We start from the raw sequence: 19,772 nt of genomic DNA, 5'->3' as shown, positions 1-19,772 counted from the left end.
CGCAGTGTTGTAACCACACAATATTTTGCTTGATTTAGAGGGAGCTGGCGTATTACCCTGCACCACCAAAACGAAGCAGCCCAAGGGAAAGAAGAAAATCACATCTGTTCGCCAGAAGTTTGATGTAAGCCCATGTGCACACTAGGAAACGATGTGTTCTCTAATGCTAATGTAAACCAAGGTCCGGCCATTGCTGCTCATCCATCTTGCCTTGGATTATACTTTACCCCTATTATTGTGAACGATCAGTCGGGTGGTGATGCCGATGTAAGATGGCAGGTCCTGGACAGATTTCCCTGTAATGGTGTTCCTGACCTTGACTGATTCCTACATAGAAATGTGTATACTTGTTTTTCTCACTCTGGTGGTCACTCGTGTTCCCAGAAACACTAATTAATAGCATCAATAAAGTCTAAGTGCAAAGCCGTTTTTCCAATTTGCATATGGTTGGCCACTTGAGAGAGAAGCAACGATTTCCTTATCTCCTGCCACTATCTTACTTGTTTTCATTAAAGGGAGTCTGTCAACAGGTTTTTGCTACTCCATCTGAGAGCAGCATGATGTAGGTAAAGGGTGCAGCCGTGCTGACACAATCAGAGCTTTTAGATTTAGAATGAAGCAGAGCTGAGAAAGCTAACCCCGCCCCCACCACAGCTAACCCCGCCCCCACCAGGCTTTCACTGTACAAAGCCCATAGACAGTGAGGTGCTTATCACAGGAGGGGGTTAACAAGTGACACATCCCTGGATTCTGTTTCAGCCTCTATCTCCTGCTATCTTCAAAGGATTTCGGTCACTGAGTCTTTGCTACCCCATCTGAGAGCAGCAGGATTACACCTCTTTCCTCTGCAGCCCATTTTAATTTTTGCGTTTTTTTTATTTTCTTTCCTCTTATTTTTTTTTTCCAAAACCTATCAAGTGTAGTGAAATTGGAGAAAAAAAAATCTATTTCTGCCATTTGTTTTTTTTGTGGTTTGTTTTTACGGCATACATTCTTTTGTAAAAGTTATGATTCTCCAGGTCACTACATTTATGTGACACCAAACTTGTATACATTTTATTTTTTATTAGTGTAGAAAAATCAGGAATTTAGCAATGCAAACAAACCTTTTCTTCATTTCCATCACCATATTCCGAGACCCGTACTAATTTTGTTTTCCCATCAGTTGAGCTGGGTGAGGACTTGCTTTTTGCTTGACGATTGATACCATTTTTGACTATACAACATTATTGATGTATTTTTTTTTTGCATTTCTTTAGGGTGTACTAGAAACCACAAAAAACTCTCTATGGTGTTTACCGATCAGGTTAATTCATTTTAGATTTTGATAGATCAGACTTTTATGAACACTGTGATACCAAATATGTTTTTATTTATTTGTTTATATTTTTTCTTTTGAATGGTGGAAAAAGTAATTTTAATTTTTTTTTTTTCCTTCTTATTTCTCACTTTGTTAGTCTTGAACCTGTGATCATCTGATCGCTTATACTATATACTGCAATTTCACAGACTATAGTGTAAGCCTTGGTCTCCTTTGAAGTGAACTTCAGAGAAGCAACAATATGACGGCAACGGGGGTCTTCAGCAGGCATAGTAACCTTATGCCTATTATTTACCATATATACTTGTATATAAGCTGAAAACGCCCCCCCCCCCCCTCGTCTTATACCTGATTCACGGTCCCAGAAAGCCGGAGGGAGAGCGACGGAGCAGCGGGTCACAGAGGCCGGAGCTGGCGGCTGTGGCTAAAGCCTGTGCCGCTGCTGTAATAGCGCACAGTGCCAGCCGCCGGCTTCCAGCACTCATCATACTCGCCTACCAGTGCGCCCTCTGTGCTGGCACAGCATCTCGTTCCGGCGCCTGCAGCTCTTCCAGCTGAGCGATCACGTGGCCCCGCTTATTAAGGTAATGAATTTGCACGCCTCTCCACTTCAGTAGGCGTGGCGTGCATATTCATGACCATAATGAGCGGGGCCATGTGATCGCTCAGCAGTAAGAGCTGCTGGATGCCGGAAGAAGATGCAGTGCCACCGAGGGAGCGCAGGTAAATAGGATGTTTTTTATTTAGCCCAATGTGGCTAAACAAAGAAGTAAGACAGGCAATTAACAGTAAAAAGAAAGCATTTGCACTACTAAAGCAGGATGGCACCATTGAAGCTCTAAAAAACTATAGGGAGAAAAATACTTTATCTAAAAAACTAATTAAAGCTGCCAAAAAGGAAACAGAGAAGCACATTGCTAAGGAGAGTAAAACTAATCCCAAACTGTTCTTCAACTATATCAATAGTAAAAGAATAAAAACTGAAAATGTAGGCCCCTTAAAAAATAGTGAGGAAAGAATGGTTGTACATGACGAGGAAAAAGCTAACATATTAAACACCTTCTTCTCCACGGTATTCACGGTGGAAAATGAAATGCTAGGTGAAATCCCAAGAAACAATGAAAACCCTATATTAAGGGTCACCAATCTAACCCAAGAAGAGGTGCGAAACCGGCTAAATAAGATTAAAATAGATAAATCTCCGGGTCCGGATGGCATACACCCACGAGTACTAAGAGAACTAAGTAATGTAATAGATAAACCATTATTTCTTATTTTTAGTGACTCTATAGCGACAGGGTCTGTTCCGCAGGACTGGCGCATAGCAAATGTGGTGCCAATATTCAAAAAGGGCTCTAAAAGTGAACCTGGAAATTATAGGCCAGTAAGTCTAACCTCTATTGTTGGTAAAATATTTGAAGGGTTTCTGAGGAATGTTATTCTGGATTATCTCAATGAGAATAACTGTTTAACTCCATATCAGCATGGGTTTATGAGAAATCGCTCCTGTCAAACCAATCTAATCAGTTTTTATGAAGAGGTAAGCTATAGACTGGACCACGGTGAGTCATTGGACGTGGTATATCTCGATTTTTCCAAAGCGTTTGATACCGTGCCGCACAAGAGGTTGGTACACAAAATGAGAATGCTTGGTCTGGGGGAAAATGTGTGTAAATGGGTTAGTAACTGGCTTAGTGATAGAAAGCAGAGGGTGGTTATAAATGGTATAGTCTCTAACTGGGTCGCTGTGACCAGTGGGGTACCGCAGGGGTCAGTATTGGGACCTGTTCTCTTCAACATATTCATTAATGATCTGGTAGAAGGTTTACACAGTAAAATATCGATATTTGCAGATGATACAAAACTATGTAAAGCAGTTAATACAAGAGAAGATAGTATTCTGCTACAGATGGATCTGGATAAGTTGGAAACTTGGGCTGAAAGGTGGCAGATGAGGTTTAACAATGATAAATGTAAGGTTATACACATGGGAAGAGGGAATCAATATCACCATTACACACTGAACGGGAAACCACTGGGTAAATCTGACAGGGAGAAGGACTTGGGGATCCTAGTTAATGATAAACTTACCTGGAGCAGCCAGTGCCAGGCAGCAGCTGCCAAGGCAAACAGGATCATGGGGTGCATTAAAAGAGGTCTGGATACACATGATGAGAGCATTATACTGCCTCTGTACAAATCCCTAGTTAGACCGCACATGGAGTACTGTGTCCAGTTTTGGGCACCGGTGCTCAGGAAGGATATAATGGAACTAGAGAGAGTACAAAGGAGGGCAACAAAATTAATAAAGGGGATGGGAGAACTACAATACCCAGATAGATTAGCGAAATTAGGATTATTTAGTCTAGAAAAAAGACGACTGAGGGGCGATCTAATAACCATGTATAAGTATATAAGGGGACAATACAAATATCTCGCTGAGGATCTGTTTATACCAAGGAAGGTGACGGGCACAAGGGGGCATTCTTTGCGTCTGGAGGAGAGAAGGTTTTTCCACCAACATAGAAGAGGATTCTTTACTGTTAGGGCAGTGAGAATCTGGAATTGCTTGCCTGAGGAGGTGGTGATGGCGAACTCAGTCGAGGGGTTCAAGAGAGGCCTGGATGTCTTCCTGGAGCAGAACAATATTGTATCATACAATTATTAGGTTCTGTAGAAGGACGTAGATCTGGGTATTTATTATGATGGAATATAGGCTGAACTGGATGGACAAATCTTTTTTCGGCCTTACTAACTATGTTACTATGTTACTATGTTACTATTTTTTTTTTTAACCGGAATCATACATAGGGATAAGGGGTTAAGGATCCATGCGCACCAGGACAGGGATTGGGGAGCTATGGGGACGGGGAGCTATGCGGACGGGGACTGGGGAGTCATGCGCATTGGGACTGGGGAGCTATGCGGACGGGGGAGCCGTGCGCACCTGGACGGGGACTGGGGAGCCGTGCGCACCTGGACGGGGACTGGGGAGCCGTGCGCACCGGGACTGGGGAGCCAATGCATACCCGGCTTATATTCGAGTCAATAATTTTACCCAGTTTTTCATGGCAAAAGTAGGCGCCTCAGCTTATACTCGGGTCGGCTTACACTCGAGTATATACGGTAATCACATAAAAGTATGTGACATTGGGCTAAGGCCAGAGACCTCGAATACAGATCTAACAGTTCTCTGAATTCTGAGCAGTGTATAAACCAACCCACACCGCTGTTTTTTGTGTTTACTATTCAAAGACAGAAAGCTGCTAATCGGTGGTGAGGGCGTGGGTATACAGAGCTCCTAAATTTGGAGGACTCCCTGGCAAGCAGGGTTACTCTAGTGATCTCCTACTGATAAAATAGTGATTTACCGAAACTATAGCAAGCAGCCCTGTAAGTGATAAATCACTGGAATTGGGGTTTGTGTCTCTACATTATACTGCTCTAATTAGGTGACAAAAGCCTGCTAACCGTTTCCCTTTAATGGGGCTGAGTCTGGAATTGCTTCCTGATTTAAGACTTTCCAGATTGTGACTTGCTCCTTTCAGTTCTCCTAAGCCCTGCTACCTCCTGTCATAGGTGATGTACGGTGAGTTGCAGTGCTTTTGTAGTGAGCATTGATCCCACCTTATTCCCACGGTTCTTACCCCCAGCGTATTCGCCTGCACTAATTCTTTATAGGGAGTCGCCCCTGAATGCTGTAAGACACTTTATCACCTTTCTTTTCCAGCATCGTTTCCAGCCTCAGAATCCTCTGGCAGGAGCTCAGCAGTTTGTGAGCCGGGACCCTCAGGAGGACGATGAGCTCAAGCTGTGCTCGCACACTATGACATTGCCCAGCAGGGGGCAGCTGGAGGCGCGGATGATTGTTACGGCTTTTGAACATGGCTTGGACAATGTAACAGAGGACGCAGTGACCATTGTTATCCATGCACTAGAGGTAGGGTGGTCTTGTATGGGTTTATCTAAAAGCTACAAAAGTAGCTCAGGCATGATGAATCACTTTGCACACTGCTTCCATGCAGTCAGCAGGCTATAGGGCAAGGGTTTCAAACTCAGCTAGGTATATTGGCCGCACATAGAAAAAAAAATTGAATTTTGGGGGCCGCATTCTTTGCAGGACGAAGTGGTAGCATTTTTTTCTATACACCACTTGATAATTTTTTTGCAACATTTTTGGCATATTTATTTAATTTTTTAAAATGGCATTAATCGATTGGATTATTATACAGTTTTATAGCTTGGGTCTAGCTTGGGTCATTGTGGATGTGGCGATAACAAACCTGCACTTTTTTTGTTTAGTTTATATATAAACCAGCATTTAGTGACAATATTTTTTCATGCTTTATTTTGTTTCCCCCAATTGGCCACATTGCCTTGTAATTAGCCCCATGTAGCAATTCTGGCAAACATCTTGTACTAATGTGCCCCATCCAGTTCCCCATATTGTAGTAATGCCCCATCCCGGTCCTCATCTTGTGGCAGTGCCCCATCCCGGTCCCCATCTTGTGGCAGTGCCCCATCCCGGTCCTCATCTTGTGGCAGTGCCCCATCCCGGTCCTCATCTTGTGGCAGTGCCCCATCCCGGTCCTCATCTTGTGGCAGTGCCCCATCCCGGTCCCCATCTTGTGGCAGTGCCCCATCTTGGTCCCCATCTTGTGGCAGTGCCCCATCCCGGTCCTCATCTTGTGGCAGTGCCCCATCCCGGTCCTCATCTTGTGGCAGTGCCCCATCCCGGTCCTCATCTTGTGGCAGTGCCCCATCCCGGTCCTCATCTTGTGGCAGTGCCCCATCCCGGTCCCCATCTTGTGGCAGTGCCCCATCCTGGTCCCCATCTTGTGGCAGTGCCCCATCCCGGTCCCCATCTTGTGGCAGTGCCCCATCCCGGTCCCCATCTTGTGGCAGTGCCCCATCCCGGTCCCCATCTTGTGGCAGTGCCCCATCCCGGTCCCCATCTTGTGGCAGTGCCCCATCCCGGTCCTCATCTTGTGGCAGTGCCCCATCCCGGTCCTCATCTTGTGGCAGTGCCCCATCCCGGTCCTCATCTTGTGGCAGTGCCCCATCCCGGTCCTCATCTTGTGGCAGTGCCCCATCCCGGTCCCCATCTTGTGGCAGTGCCCCATCCCGGTCCTCATCTTGTGGCAGTGCCCCATCCCGGTCCTCATCTTGTGGCAGTGCCCCATCCCGGTCCTCATCTTGTGGCAGTGCCCCATCCTGGTCATGCAGGCTATATCATTTCATATATTTAATTTATTTCACTAGTCTCTTGACAAATTCTCCTGCTGATAACTGAAATAATTATTTATAGCCTATCCATTGCCTATTAAAAGTGATGAGTAGGGGCACCGTCGCAGGACCTCTGCCATCAAAAGAGGGAGTTCTTGGCCCTCACCCCATGCCACTCCTTTCCATAATAAAGCACAAATAGAGAAGCGTCTGTCACTCTGCGTCTTCCTTGGCAATAAACAAATACTAATGATCTGGATGCGGCGTGACATGACTAGCCACACTCCACATTTTGCTGCCATAATATGGAAAGAACGGCATATGGTCAAGAAGATAGGCCTCGTAACCAGGTAGTTGAGGCGTCTGATAGAAAGAAAACTTCACAGGAGATCTTATAAAGATATATTACTCGGTTTATTTAATTCCAATATATTGAGATTTTCCTGCATTAGCCAATCCGTTTTTAGGACCTATTAGTTTTTCCATTAAATATCACTTTGTTCCAAATATGTCCCCTTCCCTCGTAAAAAAAAAAAAAAAGCAGATGACCAGGGGTGGGTTCACATCAATGTGTTTACATTCTGTTTTTGTTTCTTTTTCAGACGCCACACGTGAATGATCAGCTCAACAACCTGTTTTCAGCAGTGGCGAAAGTGCTCAGTTGGTGTCAGTTTGGCAGAGCTGATACAAACAAAACATTTCAATCACCCATTGAAATCCCATAGGTTGTTGAGCTAATCAAAACTGATGAAAAATATGGCATATCTATCTATCTATCTATCTATCTATCTATCTATCTATCTATCTATCTATTATTTTTATTTAAATCTGTTTACATCCATGATGGCCTCTGCTTCTTGTAAAATACAGCAACAGAAGCAAAAAACACACGTGAATGTGGCCTAATACAGCCATGCTCTTGCAAATAAATCTCAAGTGCCGTGTAAAGTTTGGAAATACTTTTATGTGTTGTGGATAGAAGCCTCTTTTAGAATTTTTGCACCATTTCTCCACTCTTTAAGTAAAAGGGGTTACTTGCATTTTTTCTAGAATATGCAGCGTAATAAACTCACCTTGGGAACATAGCCTAAGAAGCAGCTTACCAATGATAGATACACACCAATTAGGTCAGCACAGTCTGGGGCTTGTATAATGAAAATACATGAGGCCAATTATGGACGACTACATGAGAACAAGAAAAATATATTTGTACCGTGTTAGCCAGTAGAGGAAAAAAAAATTAAATTTGAGAATCCTCAGTGACTGATGCCTTTTTAATGTCTAACTGAAAAGATGGTATTACATAGCTTTCGAGGCTACTTCAGTCTCCATCAGGCATAGTAATAGTACTATGTAAGAACAAAGCATTTTTATATATGTATATTACCCCCCCAAAAAAAGCAGTCCTTCCTTACTTCATAAAAAACTGTAATTATTTTGTGTCTTATAGAAACATTTAAAGAATTTGTTGACCTCCGTTGTGTCGCGGAGACAAGCATATCGCCTTAAAGATGGACACTTCAGATACGCCTTTGGCTGCAATATCAATCCCCAGCCATACCTAAGAAACAGCGTGGCAACCTACAATCAACTTCTTGACTGGTAAGTGCTGACGTTCTGGTCTGCCGAATTGTTTTGTCAGTTTTAGGCCACAAGCACACGTGCCGTTTAATGCCATAAATTCAAGCGTTTTTTCTTTTCTTTTCACTTTTTTTTTTTTAAAGGGAATCTGTCGCCTCATTTTTTGGATTAAAGCTGTGGCCACCGCCATTAGGGGTTTATCTGCAGCATTCTGTAATGCTGTAGATAAGCCCCCGATGTAATCTGTAAGATAAACAAATTAGATTATACTCACCCAGGGGCGGTCCCGCTGTGGTTCGGGTCCGATGGGCGTTGCAGGTCCGGCGCCTCCCAACTTCATAGGATGACGTCCTCTTCTTTGCTTCTGTCTCGGCTCCTGCGCAAGCGTACTGATTTGCCCTGTTGAGTAAAGTACTGCAGTGCGCAGGCGCCGGGCCTCTGACCTTTTCCTGCACCTGCGCACTGCAGTGCTTTGCTCTGCCCTCAACAGGGCAAATCAGTACGCCTGCACAGGAGCCGCGACAGGAAGCGAAAAAGAGGACATCATCGTATGATGATGGAAGGCGCCGGACCCGGACCTCTGACGCCCATCGGACCCGGACCGCCCCTGGGTGAGTATAATCTAATTTGTTTTTCTTATCTTTCAGGTTACATAGGGGCTTATCTACAGCATTACAGAATGCTGTAGTTAAGCCCCTAATGGCGGTGGCCACAGCTTATATACGAAAAATGAGGTGACAGATTCCCTTTAAATCTGTAAGTTGTAGTCTCCCCACCCCTACCCAAGTCATAAAAAAAAAGAAAACATTTTAGAAAAATGGTAGGAAAGAAGCTGTTAAAATATAATGAAAAATAAACGCTCCACTTTTCCATCAATCCTTCATCAGTCCTAAACAAAAACCCGTTTTGCAAAAACCATTGAAGCTCACACTGATGAATTTGGCGAGTCTTTCACGGTGGCCATGGGCCAAATTCAGAAATCTGCCGCAGTCTGAGTTTCATTTGTAATTTACAAATTCATTGCACAAATTCTAGTGAATTTGTCTGCCAGCTGCTCACTAAGAATCTGCGTCTGGAGTAAAAATGCCAAAGTTGTAAAACTTTTCCATAACTAAGCTTTGCAACTTTTATAATCTAGTTTTCTGGTGTGAACTATTTGATGAATTATTCCCCCACTGCATGTGAAACCATTCTTCCAGTTTCTGTCACAATCTACATTTACCCGAGGTCTTAACCATCATAGAGTATCTGTTTTCCACATTTACAATGAAAATGACTAAAATACCGTTGTCCTTGTTCGCTGCACAGCATATGTTGGGGAAGTACATTGAAAGCCAGTGGAAAATACACTCACAAAAAGGAACTATCGCTCCCTGATAAAAAGACTTTACTCTTATTACAGGGGAACTCCACTCCAGATGTCTAACCATTTTATGCTTTTATTAAAGGGAGTCTGTCATCTGTCACCAATGTTTTGCTGCCTGATCTGAGGGCAGCATGAAGTCGAGGCGTAGACCCTGAGTCTAAGGACTCGCTCACACCACCATATTATCAGTCCAAGTGCGATCGTACAAACCATTGGCTCATACACTCACCAATTTTTCATCCATGGGCTGTGCACATGTCCGGTTTTTTTTTTGTTTGTTTGTTTCCCCTCTCGGCTGAGACAGTCTGGGAAAAAGTCATAGCATGCCTGAGTTTGAATCGAAAGTCTTATCGCACTCGGCCATGCAAGTCATTGAGCGCGTGGAGAACATCTGACTGCACTTGGTTGACGTCCGAATGCATTCAGATGTCCGCTCACTGACGCAATAGAGAACATGGAGATATTTTGTTCTCCATGTTCTCGCACTGTGCTTAGATTCTCTCATCAGAGAGTCTTATACCACACTATGCTGACACTCTGATCAAAGTTTGAGCGGAGTGTCATTAGCATAATAAACCCTATTCTCCTGAGTTAGAGAATCTATGGTCACGTGACCCTCCCCTTACAATGGTCACTTACTGGCTTCTTGCTGTGCAATCCCTTGTATTCATGGGCTTAGTTTTGTTCTGCCTCCCTGTGCATAGGCAGAAAGCTGTAAGTAAGAATTGGGACAGAACAAACTAGTGCTGATGTATACAGAGGATTACGCAGCAAGAATCTGGTAAGTGCGGCAGCATTAGGATCGTGTTCTCTGTCCCTACGTTATGCTGCCCACAGTGTATTATACTTGGTTACAGATTCCCAAGTGTTTCCATCGTGGTCTTATGGCAAGTCCTCGGCAGCTCCTGAAAGCACCGAGCTATTGCATGCAAATATTGATAGCAGGTAGGAAACAGGAGGGAATTCTCTAGAGACTGTTGCAGCCTGGTGTAAAGAATATGATAGCCCTGTCCAGGAGCCTGACGCTGGAGGTCCTTTATTGTTAGGCTACTTTCACACTAGCGTCGGTACGGGCCCGTCGCAGTGCGTTGGCCCGACGTACCGACGCATGCTGTGAAGTAAAATCACAACGGGGTCAGCGGATTCAGTTTTACAACACATCCGCTGCCCCATTGTAAGGTCCGGGGAGGAGGGGGCGGAGTTCCGGCTGCACATGCGCGGTCGGAAAAAGCGGAACCAACGGACAAAAAAACGTTGCATGCAACATTTTTTTTGTCCCGACGGACTGCAAAAACACGACGCATCCATCGCACGACGGATGCGACGTGTGGCAATCCGTCGCAATGCGTCGCTAATGAAGTCTATGGAGAAAAAACGCATCCTGCGGGCAACTTTGCAGGATGCGTTTTTTCTCCAAAACGACGCATTGCGACGGAGGCCCAACAACGCTAGTGTGAAAGTAGCCTAATGTAGGAAACAAAACAGGTTTATCAAATCCACCTTGCAATCCGCTTATGAGGTGGTAACCAACTGCTGTAAATTCGAGGATAAAGTCCTCCCTGACAGAAATCAGAAAAAAAAAATCCCTTTATAGTAAACCTGGGCAAAGGGCGGCCCACATGCCACGTCTGGCCCTCTGGTTGTTTCAGTCCAGCCTGCAGACCAAGACAGCTTGAAGGGCTGAAAACGGTGTCCTACAGGTTACACCATGCTCTCGCACACAGGATGCAGACAGCAGTGAATGCATAGGGGAGAATGTGAGACTGCAGAAGTGAAGACGTCATTACTCCGCGTCTGCTGTGCAGACAGTTAGTGCTTCAGAGACCTGAGCAGAGCCAGGGGGAAGGGGAACGAGGCGCCCTTGTGTTTTGGTAAACTGAGACCATACAGTCGGGCGAGCCTAACAACCCTGCATACAAGATGCTAGTTTTTTTACTGTCCTGAAAGATGGACCCTCCAGCTGAGACCTTCCAATTGGGCAAATCCTACAGGTGACTCCGCAATCCAGAGGTTATTCTGAACACCTTTTATAGAGTGAATCAGACCTACCAGGTGAGGCCTTACAGCTGGGCGAATTCCACAGAAAACCCTGCAAATCCAGAAGTTATTCAGACCACATTTCTGAGAGTCAAACTCTCCATATGAGACCTCACAGCTATGCAGAGTCCACAGGTGAACAACCCGGGCACTGGGTGGACCACCTTCCACAGCAGGTAAGGGGGTCATGTCGCAAAGGTGATTTAGATAGCACACTACCTCTTTCCTTGGTGAGTAATGCTCGCTGGAGGTTCTCTGTAAAGCGCACCGCCATATTTAGCAATCTACAGGTGCTGTAACCTTCCTCAGTGGCTCTCAACCTCCAGCAGAGACTTCATGAAAGAAAAAGGTGGTGCAGACGACTGACAGTGCGAGTGGTAGTTTCTTGTGCTCTGACAACTTTCCACGGTTGGTCAGACCTACAACCAGATTTCACACAGAGAGACGTACTGTTCAGGTGAGTCCCAGTATCCTGTCTAGGCCTCCGTGTGGAGGGCAGCTATGCTGTGTGCTCCCTTTGGAGCAGTTTCAGGTACCATGCCAGATGATGATTGAACATGTCACTAGTGTTGGACCGTTAGTTCCGCTTTGGCCCTGCAGTTCATTCTGAGTACTCCATCTGCGTTCCCCCAGAGGGTCGAATTATCAGGCAGAGCTCTGCAAGTGAACCTGACTGAAAAGTAGAGAACAGCAAGGCACTCAACAAAAAATGACTTGTGGATGGTGCTCAAGTATCGGATCCAACCCGTAATCTAAGCAAAAATAAACTTGGCACTCAAATTGATGAAGATGAGGAAATTTCATTTATTTTGCATCCAGACAAAAACAGAAGAAATAACTGAATGTTTTCAGTCTCATATTGGACCTTCATCACAGTATCTTGGTAGTTCAGAAGGATAAGACAGTGTGCTTCAAATAAGCTGGAAGGATGGGAAGAGGAAAATGCCGGAATGCTATTAAGGAGGCAAGATTGAATGTGGTTAAATGAAATGTAGTGCATCCATAAATGGCGACTGCCGTCGCTGTGGTAGAGTACTGGATGCTGTGTGGGGAATCAGAATTCAGCTCAGCGTGTCCTTTATAGGTAATCACTATCGCTGTGACCAAGTGAGGTGACTGTGGTGGCTGCTTCAAAGTGCTGCATGTGTGGAGGTCCCGGGAGCGTCCTCCTGTCTAGTGGTGCTTCCATCCTTTCGCCTCCTATGGGAGCACTGGCCATTTGAGGGTTAAAGCAGATCTTGCAAATGATCTATTTCTGATGTTTCCTGGACCTCCAGGATGTGTGGAGATCTTGGGTCTCTCAAATAGCCTACTACCTACAATAGAGCTTCCCCTGGTAGGTGATGGGTCCGTGATGGATCAGGGCAGACATCTGGTCTCTTCCACAACCCAGAGACATCTTGTCCTTTCCTTCATAGGGCAGGATTCTCCTTTTCCAGCTTGGACTGAGTATTTTGAATACCGGTTTGCTTAGGATTCTTTAGTTTGAGTCGAAATGTCCCGGTCTTCGTGGTAGATGCCAGACAGCTCCCAGACAAACCTCTTCTTCCCAATTTATCTTATGTTCTCACCTATGAAACAGATGCTATGGGCAGTGTTCATAGGGAAATATCTTTCTTCTTCCTCCTTGCAGGTCTAGATTGAACTAGGGCAGACTCCTAAAAGCCAAGTTCCTGCCTTGACTATCCTGGTCCAGCAGAAAGTATCTTTTAGGCTAGAGGTCAGAACTGCCCGCCCAGACAGAGAACTCGTGGCCACTGTATTATTCCCTTGGAGCCAGGGGACATCTAGGGGATCAGCTGTTCTTCGGTGCCCTCCCTTTTGCGCTGATCAGAGAGATCTCTCCACTTAGTTTTTTTTTTGTGTGATTTTTCTCTCTCCTCCAGGACAGAGTATTCGCGTGTTTGGCTCCCTCTTTTCACCTTAGCAGAACTCCCTGCTTTTTCGTTTTAATGAAGAGATTAGCATGAGATGTTCTTATTCTGTTGGGTGCATTAGGGTCATCCCGGTATGCTCTGGCCCAAGTCCGACCGCCTCTAGGGTGATCTTTGCTGATTAGATCAGATATTATCGAGACTTATAGGGCCGGTCCCAGTGCTTCCCCCTTTCATGGTTAGACCGCACTCGGCGTGGACTGCAAGATCTTTCTGCTCAGTTCCTCACCAGGGATCGACATTGCAGCTCTTTAAGATAAATGCGCATCAATGTATTCCTTTTCCAGGTTTTACATGGTCCACACTTTTGCTTCAGCAGATGCAAATCTGGGGCGAAAGATCCTGCAGGCAGCAATTGCTCAGGCAAACGCTTTAGGAACGATGGAAGACGTTCTCTGGTAACTGTATAATGTTTACATTTTTCCCACTTCTAGGACAGCTGTGGGACGTCCCCCCTAATAAGATAAACGAGAAATAAGAATTTTTTTACTCTCTGTAAAATCTCTTTTTTTTTGGCTTTCTTTCACTGCATTTTGACTTAAGTGAGGAGCCTGGTGCTAGCAGGCGATGTATAGTCTGCCGGGGAGGGGCAGATTTGAATTAGTTGCATTAATAGTATCGCCCTCCAGGTGGCAGCAGACAATCCCACGGTTACCGTGTACTCCAATGAAGATTATGAGAAAGGGATTTTAAGATGAGTAAAAAAAAAAAAAAATCCTTCTATTAGGCTGTCTGCACGCGTTGCGGATTTTTCACGTTTTTTTCACTATAAAACCGCATACATTATGCATCCCATCATTTAGAATGCATTCCGCAATTTTTGTGCACATGATGCGTTTTATTCCACGAAAAAAAACACATTGCGGTAAACACAGCATGTTCATTAATTTTGTGGATTTTTCACGCTATTCAATGCATTGGGAAGCGCTGGAAAAAAAAAGCGCGAAAAAAACGCATGCGGATTTCTTGCAGAAAATATCCGGTTTTGCTCAGGAAATTTCTGCAAGAAATCCTGAAGGTGTACACATAGCCTTACTGTGACAATCTCATCTGCAGCAGTATAGCATGAAGGGGAGAGGATAGCGGGGCTATCGCTGGTCAGGTTTTTGAGAAATGCTTGATTCACTTTCATGGAGAATTTACATGAATATTCATTATGTGGTAACTTACTTAAGTGGGCCATGTTTTGGATTAGTGAAGTATCTAGGATCTTTGCTTTTGACTGCAGGAAGTTTAAAGAATGAGGCTGTGTATTTGTGTCCCTGCACTTTTCTGATGAATTCCTATAGAGCAGTGTCAGGCAGCCATCTATAAACCTGCCACCAGATGGCAGTATTTGTCTATTGAGTAGAGCAGCTGTCTGGAGACCTTTTACAATAACATATTAAAGGATTATTACCATCTTCATAGATGGGTAATGTCAGGGCCTCTAAAAATAAGCGCTTTAACTATTTTACCGGTTAATACAATTCCCTTTCCTTCTTCAGATGTGAACAGTTTTCTTTTGTTTACAAATTGTTGCCTACGGGAGCGACCACCACTGCTGTCTAGCTTGTAAGCACTGCACTGAAGCTGGCCAGGATTAGAAGGTAACAGGCCCGATCCTGGCCAGCTTCAAAATAGTGCTGAACAGCAGAGCATGTTTGATCTCTGCACCTGTTCTGTTGTGTAGAAGCAGTGGTCGGTCTCCTAGGCAACGAGCTATATAAAAAAACAAACCAAAATGTTAATAGCTAAGCAAAAATTGTAACTGTAATAAACAGAAAAGTTCATAATTTCTCGTTTTTACAGGCAGTATCCGACACTACCAATGTATGAAGATGGGAGTAATCCTTTTTCAAGACTGTTATAATATAGCTTCCAAGCATTTTAACTTTATCTTGTAGTTTTTATTGTGTTTTTTATCCACTCATTTTAGACAGAAGTAATTTGAGTACATAGATGTGTATATGATTTTTGCCGTACACGTACTAACGTGACCAACACATCCGACAGATTTTGGTCTGTTTTCATATGAAGGAGGCAGAAGATGATTTCTGGACCAGTCTGAGATGGCATGTCCCCTGTAACATGGCGTACTATCCAATATACAAAAGAAGTTGTACTTTATCATGCTAAAGCATGTACACATGGAATATATGAAATATGAATAGCAATACTGCTCTGGATAATAATAAAAAAAGATTACACATAATTTAGCCAATTCATGGATGCCCAGCAAGCAACGACAAGGTGCTCTCACGCTGCTGAGACCCTACGTGTTTGCACTTTCCAACATATCTGTTCTATATCATCGCTCTGCATTTTTGTATTGTATGTGTTGGGTCATTTGACCTCTTTCACCCCTTGTGCACTGTTTCTTCCTTAGCGTGCGTGGGTATACCGCTCAGTTATGGTTGTTACTGGGAATAGCGGTGACGTATATCTATCACTTGCGCAGGCGCAGTTAGTGGCCGTAAGGCTGTTACTGCAGCTGCACAAATAAAACAAACATCACCGCTATTACCCACGCAGGCACAGTAACAGCCGCGTCGTTACCATACATGAGCGGGTAGAACGCACAGTTGTGGCTGTACTTGAGCATGCGTGGGAATAGCTGTGACGTGAATGTCACTTGCGCAGGCGCAGCTCGTGTCCTTGCGCGGGTAGAGTGCGCAGTTGTGGCTGTTACTGCGCATGCGTGGGAATAGTGGAGATGTTTATATCACTTGTGCAGGCGCAGTTCGTGGCCTTGAGGCTGTGAACTGCGCCTGCACAGGTGACACTGCCACGGTGCCTTATGGTTTTTGGGGACAGCGGCCAGAAGTCCCAACTGGCGATTAGATAGATATAGCTATATAGATAGAGATATATATAGATAGATATATTACAGTTAGGTGTACGCGTTCTGAATAATTTGTGTGCTTTCTACGTTTAATTCTTCTGTGAAATATTAATGCGTCTTGTGCTATTCCCCATGCAGGCGGAGTAACAGCCGCGTCGTTACCGCACATGCGCAGGTAGAGCGTGCAGTTGTGGCTGTTACTGCAGATGCGCAGGAATAGCGGTGCCGTGAATGTCACTTGCGCAGGCGCAGTTCGTGGCCTTGCACCCACGAACTGTGCCTGCCCAAGTGACACTGCCACGGTGCCTTATGGGATTCGGGGACAGAGGCCGGAAATCCCACCTGGCGATTAGATATAGATACTGTATACGGAGGTGGCTGCTCCTGGTATGCACCTGTTCACATTAGCTTGGAAGTGCCAGTAAGTTTTTGTTATTTGAATGGCATACTATCCAGATAACCATTAGCTAATTGGAAGATTATTTCTAGAGGGATCCATATGAGCGGGAACAACACTCAGGCCCAGCTCAGATACTTCTTTGTTGCTCAACATGTTGAGACTATTGTCTGTGTGCCAAGAATACATCTCCCGTAATATTACATCATGGACACGAGATAGGGTGGATCCACGAACTTGTGGTTTATGACAGTCTGACATTACTATTGTCTGGCTACAGAAAATACGACAATGATCTCTCAGATGAGATGTATTTATATGTAATTTTGAAGACTTTTTTTTTATTTTTTTTTTAATAACTCTAGCTGACCAGTTTTAATAATTCTGTTCCTAGTCAAGCCTTCATTTCTAGCTGTGTATTTGTTAGGGTGCCTTGACATTGCGTTTTGGGCCCATCAAGGCGTACAGTCATGGTCAAAAGTATTGACACCCCTGCAATTCTGTCAGATAATACTCATTTTCTTCCTGAAAATGATTGCAAACACAAATTATTTGGTATTATCTTCATTTAATTTGTCTTAAATGAAAAACACAAGAGAATGAAGCAAAAAGCAAAACATTGATAATTTCACACAAAACTTCAAAAATGGGCCAGACAAAAGTATTGGCACCCTCAGCCTAATACTTGGTTGCACAACCTTTTACCAAAATAACTGCGACCAACCGCTTCCGGTAACCATCAATGAGTGTCTTACAATGCTCTGCTGGAATTTTAGACCATTCTTCTTTGGCAAACTGCTCCAGGTCCCTGATATTTGAAGGCTGCCTTCTCCAAACTGCCATTTTTAGATCTCTCCACAGGTGTTCTATGGGATTCAGGTCTGGACTCATTGCTGGCCACCTTAGAAGTCTCCAGTGTTTTCTCTCAAACCATTTTCTAGTGCTTTTTGAAGTGTGTTTTGGGTCATTGTCCTGCTGGAAGACCCATGACCTCTGAAGGAGACCCAGCTTTCTCACACTGGGCCCTACATTATGCTGCAAAATTTGTTGGTAGTCTTCAGACTTCATAATGCCATGCACACGGTCGAGCAGTCCAGTGCCAGAGGCAGCAAAGCAACCCCAAAACATCAGGGAACCTCTGCCATCTTTGACTGCAGGGACCGTGTTCTTTTCTTTGAATGCCTCTTTTTTTCTCTTGTAAACTCTGTGTTGATGCCTTTGCCCAAAAAGCTCTACTTTTGTCTCATCTGACCAGAGAACATTCTTCCAAAACGTTTTAGGCTTTTTCGGGTAAGTTTTGGCAAACTCCAGCCTGGCTTTTTTATGTCTTGGGGTAAGAAGTGGGGTCTTCCTGGGTCTCCTACCATACAGTCCCTTTTCATTCAGACGCCGACGGATAGTACAGGTTGACACTGCTGTACCCTCGGACTGCAGGGCAGCTTGAACTTGTTTGGATGTTAGTCGAGGTTCTTTATCCAACATCCGCACAATCTTGCGTTGAAACCTCTTGTCAATTTTTCTTTTCCGTCCACATCTAGGGAGGTTAGCCACAGTGCCATGGGCTTTAACCCCTTAGTGACCGAGCCAAATTTTTTAAATCTGACCAGTGTCACTTTATGTGGTAATAACTCTGCAACGCTTCAACAAATCCCAGTGATTTTGAGATTGTTTTTTCGTGACACATTCTACTTTATGATAATGGTAAATTTAGTTCAACATTTTTTGTGTTTATTTATAAAAAATATCAAAAATTTGAGAAAAATGTAAAAAAAATTAGCAATTTTCTAAATGTGAAAGATTATCCCTTTAATCCAGATAGTCATACCACAGCAAACCATTAATAAATAACATTTCCCACATGTCTGCTTTACATCAGGACCATTTGTAAAATGTTATTTTATTTTGTTAGCATTTTAGGAGGTTTAAAAATGTAACAGCAATTTTTCATTTTTTCAAAGAAATTTACAAAATTTATTTTTTTAGGGACTTATCCATGTTTGAAGTGACTTTAGGGGTCCCATATATTGGGAAACCCCAAACGTGATACCATTTTAAAAACAGCACCCCCAAACATATTGAAAACTGCTGTCAGGTAGTTTATTAACCCTTCAGGTGCTTTACAGGAATTAATGCAAAGTGGTATGACAGAAATGAAAATGTGTCTTTTTACCACCTAAATGTCTCTAACTTCTAAACAGATTACTACAGCCGTCAGACTCTAAGGCCACTATTTGGTCATGAATTGCCATGGCAAACATCAGGACAACAAAATCATGATCTGAGGGCACCAATTGTGACAAAGAAGAAGCCCCCACACTCTGTTAACTATTTATAATGATGTAGTCACTATTGACAGCAGCATCTAAGGGGTTAAACAGATTTAGATGGTGCAAATACTGATTGTGGCTGGTACAGCAAGTTGTCAGCTATAGTGCACAACCGACAGATGCTGGACTGTCATCTGTATGGGGATACTATTCTCTTATATCTCAGGTCAGTTAAAAGACGTATTGGCGGTCATTAAGGGGTTAAACTTCTGGATGACACTGCGCACGGTAGACACAGGAACATTCAGGTCTTTGGAGATGGACTTGTAGCCTTGAGATTGCTCATGCTTCCTCACAATTTGGTTTCTCAAGTCCTCAGACAGTTCTTTGGTCTTCTTTCTTTTCTCCATGCTCAATGTGGTACACACAAGGACATAGGACAGAGGTTGAGTCAACTTTAATCCATGTCAACTGGCTGCAAGTGTGATTTAGTTATTGCCAACACCTGTTAGGTGCCACAGGTAAGTTACAGGTGCTGTTAATTACACAAATTAGAGAAGCATCACATGATTTTTCGAACAGTGCCAATACTTTTGTCCACCCCCTTTTATATGTTTGGTGTGGAATTATATCCAATTTGGCTTTAGGACAATTCTTTTTGTGTTTTTTCATTTAAGACAAATTAAATGAAGATAATACCAAATAATTTGTGTTTGCAATCATTTTCAGGAAGAAAATAAGTATTATCTGACAGAATTGCAGGGGTGTCAATACTTTTGGCCATGACTGTATGTCTAAACCTCACCCCCTGCAAAACGA

At 43.9% G+C, this 19,772-nt stretch overlaps 1 protein-coding gene across 1 annotated transcript in view; it reads left to right on the top strand.

Moving 5' to 3' along the window:
• TADA1 (transcriptional adaptor 1) overlaps positions 1-19,772 on the top strand; it is a 37,385-nt gene that overhangs the window by 10,466 nt on the left and 7,147 nt on the right. The window contains exons 4-6 of the mRNA XM_069737497.1: positions 39-124; positions 5,052-5,261; positions 7,998-8,149. Coding sequence (XP_069593598.1) covers positions 39-124; positions 5,052-5,261; positions 7,998-8,149 — 448 coding nt within the window. The remainder of the gene's footprint in view (positions 1-38; positions 125-5,051; positions 5,262-7,997; positions 8,150-19,772) is intronic.

Source organism: Ranitomeya imitator, chromosome 8 (genome assembly GCF_032444005.1).
Source record: "Ranitomeya imitator isolate aRanImi1 chromosome 8, aRanImi1.pri, whole genome shotgun sequence".
Taxonomy (NCBI): Eukaryota; Metazoa; Chordata; class Amphibia; order Anura; family Dendrobatidae; genus Ranitomeya; species Ranitomeya imitator.
This window is presented reverse-complemented; position numbering and strand designations above follow the sequence as displayed.